At 35.9% G+C, this 5,773-nt stretch overlaps 1 protein-coding gene across 1 annotated transcript; it reads left to right on the top strand.

Annotated features, from left to right (window-relative positions):
- Nucleotides 1-943: 943 nt before the first annotated feature.
- Nucleotides 944-4,040, top strand: LOC133307437 (uncharacterized). Its single transcript, XM_061507948.1, has 3 exons — nucleotides 944-1,977; nucleotides 2,520-2,718; nucleotides 3,347-4,040. Exons 1-3 carry the CDS (start codon nucleotides 1,066-1,068, stop codon nucleotides 3,838-3,840), a joined length of 1,605 nt encoding a protein of 534 aa, XP_061363932.1. The 5' UTR covers nucleotides 944-1,065; the 3' UTR covers nucleotides 3,841-4,040.
- The last annotated feature ends 1,733 nt before the right edge of the window (nucleotides 4,041-5,773 follow it).

Genomic DNA, 5,773 nt, shown 5'->3' with positions numbered 1-5,773 from the left:
AGTTGTACAAATTTGAAGATAGAACACTGCAATGGTGCTATAGTGCGCCTGTGAACACTACCCACCCACGAGTTTTATTTGTTTTTAAAATATTAAAAATTTCAATAAAAAAAAAAATACAAAAATTCAACGCAGGCTAGCTTCTAATAACACGATGACCATCACATAAGAATTAAAAATTGATTATAAATTGCAAAAGGAATATATGAAGCTTAGTTGATATAATCAGCAAGAGATGATGATTATTGTGTGTTTTATTATAGCCCGAGGCAATTTAGAATAACAATTATCGAAATTAAAACGAGGCAATTGCAGGTATCTGAATTTCCAAATCGCCTCAATGGTACATAATAAAAGGAAAGAATGGATATTGAAAGAGCCACCAGGAAAGTGAAAACCAGTAACTGGTTCCAGTGTCAGGACAGAAGTGTCATGTATCACTGTAACCACATCGTAACAATAATCACAATAATACAAAATAATTCCCGTACCTATAGCAACCTATACCATAAAATTAAAATTTCATAACTATGCATATGCATAGTGTATAGGGGTATGCTGTCGTGGAAGCCTTCACTCTTAGACGCGTAGACAGAACAGAATGCCTTTTCTGACTGTGAGAGTCTCAGACTACGACACTACACCCCTACAATTTGCAGCCAAATTTTCATTTTTCGTTACCAAAAATAAAAACAACAACAACAATAATAATAATAATAAAAATAAAAGAAAGTACAACTCTCAATATTTTATATCTTGCTGTGCTATTATTTTATAATAATTGGTTTTATCACAAGTTCACCCTCATGCCTTGGTTTTTTAACCCATCTAGATTTGAATCACGAAGTCTCCTCATTCCTTCGCTTCTCTCTCTCTCTCTCTCTCTCTCTCTCTCTCTCTCTATCTGTTCTCTCTTATTTGCACACAAAGTTTCGCACTTTATTATCCCCTTTTGAACAAAGTTGAAACCTCTTCTCTTAAACCTGAGAGAATAAATCAACTCTGCTTTGGTTCTTCTTCATCATAACACTTGCTTTTTTTTTATTGCTTGAGTTTCAGTTTGTGATGATGGCTCAGAAACACTTGCACGAGCTACTGAAGGAGGATCAAGAGCCATTCCTTCTAAAGAACTACATTTCCGACAGGCGCAGCCAGTTGCTGAAAGTGCATTCCCCGAAGACCATTTTGCAAGTGAAGAAACAAAAACCAATCCATCAAAAGATTCAAAACTCAAGCTTCCCCGTTAACCTCTGCAAAAATGCTTGCTTTCTTTCCTTACAGAACACCCCAGATATCAGAAAATCACCACTCTTCGAATTCAAATCCCCAGAAAAGAGCCCCTGCAGGTCCTCCAACAACAACACCATCTTCATCCACATCCCTGCAAGAACAGCATCGCTTCTCCTCGAAGCCTCTCTCAGGATTCAGAAAAAGTCAAAGACGAAAACCCACAACAAAAACAACGGCTTTGGCCTATTGGGTTCGTTCTTCAAGAGACTAACTTCACGAAGCAGGAGCAGAAACAGGGAAATAGAAGGTAACAACAACGTTAAGGTGTCGGTTAAGGATATCTTGAGGTGGGATTCCTCTGTTGGAAGAAGAAAACCTTCCAATGGAAGAGGGAAGGAGCAAGAAAACAAGGATGTTATTGTTGCTGCTGCTTCTGAGGTGTGTTCCTGTGAGGTGGGTTTCACCTGTTCTTGCAATGGCAGTGTTGTGTGGTCAGAGACCAACGAGGACAAATCGATGGACATGGAAACTTCGAGTAGTGGCCACTCTTATGACTCTGCTGACGAAGAAGCTCAATTTCCGAACAAACAGAAAGAAAAGGATGAATGTGCTTGCTTTGATGATCATGGCTTCTTCTGTGAAAGCCCTTTTCGTTTTGTCCTCCAAAAAAGCCCCTCCTCCTCCTCCGGCCGCCGTACGCCGGAATTTTCCTCGCCGGCGCTGTCGCCGAGTCGCAACAGAACAGAGGTTCGTCCTTTTCATATAATAATAATAACAATAAATTTTTAGAATTTCAGCTTGTTATTTATGTCACCAGGTTCAACTCGCCGGTCTGACTCGGACAGTATGCTGAGTTGGAGCACCGAGTCAACTCGTGAGTTAACCGTGTTTGTTCAGTGGGGTTTTTTTTTTTTGGTCGGCAAATAGGATCTGGGTTATTCCCAAATTTGTTAAAGATAAATCTAGCAGAGGGTTACATAGGTCAATTCAATTCAATGGTTTTGGTTATATGGTAAATAAATTTCATGTTTGTTCTTTTATTAATTGTTCCCGACATTCGATTTACTAGAAAATAGTTTCTCAATTGTAATTTTTTTGTTTTAAAAATAATAGTAGGGTCATGTAGTAAGTAACCAAAACAAAATAGAAGTCAATAACGTACAAGCCAATTATGAAGCTGGTGTTGAGTCTAAATCCATTGACATTACAAGAATGATTAAGAAATTATGTCAACTACCCAATTAGGACAATATTATATTCTAACTAAAGTTTGTTGCGAATTTTCATAGGACAATGAAAGTAAAGGAGATGATAGCCACAACAAATTCCAATCAGGGGAAGAAGAGGAAGAAGAGAAGGAACAATGCAGTCCAGTTTCTGTTTTAGACCCACCCTTTGGGAATGATGATGATGATGATGTGCATGAAAACGACGAAGATGATGAAGAGGGTGGTTTTGATTTGGAGTGTAGCTATGCCAATGTACAAAGTATGTAATGCATTATTTAATTATTTAATTTTTTTTGTTTATTTTCCACCGCTCTTTGCTATGTTGTCGTTTTCTATCAACATACCGTCGTACGCTACACGGTTCTTCAAAGTTGATTGTCTGTTACAAAATGCCATAAGAGGGGCTAATAGCTGAAATGAATGTGCTGATATTGAACCATGATATCTATCTTTGTGGGTTCCATTTAAATATTAGAGTGTCACATAACCCAAGATTCATTTCACATTGAATGCGGACTTGGCCTACTCTTTTGTTTGCAGTAGACAATCGTTATAAATCTCAGCATGACCCACAAAATTTTTCATCTTGTCAGGAAATCTGTCTTAATTGTGATACTTCCATTCAATGTGTTGTATAAGGTTTCAGAATACTAACTCTTTTCAAGTTTCATTATTGATTTGGGTGGTAATTTTTATTTGTAAAGAAATTGGTGGAACCCATGTGAGCTAATGTTATTTCTCAATTGACATGTTGCATTTTTACACTTGATTTAGTACTAGTACTTCAAGGCCAATTTAGGCATAGTAAATTTCCTACTACTACAAATATTTGCTAAAGCTTTCATGCAGAGTTATTGATTTTCTTTTTCTTTGTATTAAATTTTCAGGAACTAAGCAGCAGCTATTAGACAGGCTTAGTAGATTTGAGAAACTTGCGGAGTTAGATCCAATAGAACTTGAGAAAAGAATGCTAGATCAAGAAGACAACGAGTATGAGACATTTATTGAAGAGGATGATAGTGAAACATCATGTGAAGAAGAAAAGGGCATGAGAGAAATAGTCTTTGAAATCCTATGCCAATCAAGCGTTCATGACAGAAAGCAAGCCCCAGAAGAACTTAAGAGACTAGTGTATGATCTCATAATGGAGGAAGAGAGAGAGGCTAATTATTCAGAAAATAGGGACATGGTGATAAGAAGGGTTTGTGGGAGGTTGGAACTATGGAAAGAAGTGGAGTCCAACACCATTGATATGATGATAGAAGAGGACTTGTCTAGAGAGGAAGGTGGGTGGAAGAAAAATGATGTGCAAACAAGAGACTTGGTTGGGGAACTTGAGCTTGCTCTCTTTGGCTTTCTAGTGGAGGAACTAGTGTGTTAATATGGCAAAATTTTGAACCAGCTGAAGATGAGCACTTAGAAGAGTAGAGTCTGACTTGCACCTTATTTGAATGGGCTAGTTAGAAAAAATACCCAAAAAGATAATTTGGGTTTGAGGGAAAACATGGGGGATATGTACATGATTCGTGTATGTTGCTGGCTACAATGCTGTAAATCACCTTCCTTGATTAAATACTATATTTTTACCGTTTTTGAATATTATGCTCTATTTTTAAGTCATTGATTCGTTTGCATTTAATGGCTTTTGCATAATAAATTAGAATCATTAAATATAAATAGAATCAACATTACACGTGCAAAATAATGTTGCCCCTTTGTTTATTTTTTAATTTAGATATAAAATTTAATGCATCCAATCTAGTATCACTTTTCATTCCATGTTTGTTTTTCCCAACCACCTTCAAAGATGATAAATATTGAAGACACTTTTTACAAGCAATATGAACTTAAGAAATCAGACAAATCTTCTAACAGAAGTTGCTAGTTTGTTATACATAATTGAGTGTATAACTCTTTCTTACTGGTTCTCCTCCATCTTATTCAGAAGATGTGAGAGTCTAGGCTAGTGGGGTAAAAGAAGGAATTGTAGTTGTAGATACTAGAGAGAATAATGTAGTTCGAGGACCTTGTGAAGAAAGGAACAATTTGACAACGACCTTGTGTTATTTTATTTTCAAGGGTCCATTCAATGATATAATTGATTAACCACTTGTCAATGAACTTGGCATCCTTGCTTTGTGATTTTCCTTTTTCCTTTACCAAATTGTGTTATTCACCGTACTCACAGTCATAGCTTTTCTGGTTATTCTTTCCAAGTACCAATGTCATGGATCAATATCTTTTGGGATTATTGAGTTACTACGTCGAGAATGCTTCTTAATTATGGATATATATTTTTGGCCTAGTAGAGAGCTATTACTACTTCAAAGGAGGGTGAAATAATCATATATGTCGAACAAAAAGTGTACCCATTATATATCCAAACGGGCTTGATATATAGCCCAACCCAATCAATTATAGATGCAAGTTTTTTTTTAACCTATTTCGAAGTTTAATAACTTGCTCACTTGCCCAGTGGACCTTGAACATATAAACTGATGAACTAGTTAGACTCTCACTCAGGCCCATTATACTAGCAACCCGTGTTAATAAGAGGATGACTAGTCATGCATTACCCATAAAAGTCATTCACCCCAAAAACAGCGTGTTTGTTTGTGGCTTATAACCAATTCAAAAATATCATAATAAAGAACAACTATTGAATTATTGGGTTGGTTTCATTAGAGTTTGTTATATCGTTGTTAATTTGACTAATTTTATTTTGTTACTCCTTCGCCCCCTCCGTATTTATTATTCCTCTTGTACAAATAAAATTTGAAAATAATTCTTCAAATTTTGTTGCATATCCATTCATTATTGTTAAAGAAATGTAAAATCATTAATGTACTCACCCCATAGCTTGAGCTTTTAGATGAGATGATTGTTTATCATGTTTGGTGAGATGCTTGCTTTATCATGGTATCATAGCCTAGGTGATCATGGAGTCACAGGTTCGATCTTTATGGTCCTCCACTTTCTAGTGGGAATTAAGTCAACATAAAGTAGAACCTGTTGGACAAGTGGCTTCAAATTTCAAGAGAGGGGTGAATTAAGTTTTAAAAACTTTTACAAAATTTATCACTTTATTTGAAAAAATAATTTCTCGAGATGCTATGAATTAGTATAAGCAAAAATATAATGGATGACAACTTAGGCAAGGAAGTAGAGACCAATAAATTTGAAATTAAATGTGCTCAATTATGCAAATAATGCTTATGTAAGGAGATAACAATTAGAGAAAGTGCAAACTTTGTTTATCTTGGTTCGGTCACAACTACCGTAACTTATGTCCAGCTTTCAATCATCACAATGCT

The sequence above is a fragment of the Gastrolobium bilobum genome, unplaced genomic scaffold (assembly GCF_033153095.1).
Source record: "Gastrolobium bilobum isolate Gb01-03AN ecotype WA unplaced genomic scaffold, APGP_CSIRO_Gbil_v1 utg14295, whole genome shotgun sequence".
In the NCBI taxonomy this organism is placed as follows: Eukaryota; Viridiplantae; Streptophyta; class Magnoliopsida; order Fabales; family Fabaceae; genus Gastrolobium; species Gastrolobium bilobum.
The sequence above is the reverse complement of the archived record's forward strand: the minus strand, read 5'-3'. Positions and strand labels throughout refer to the sequence as shown.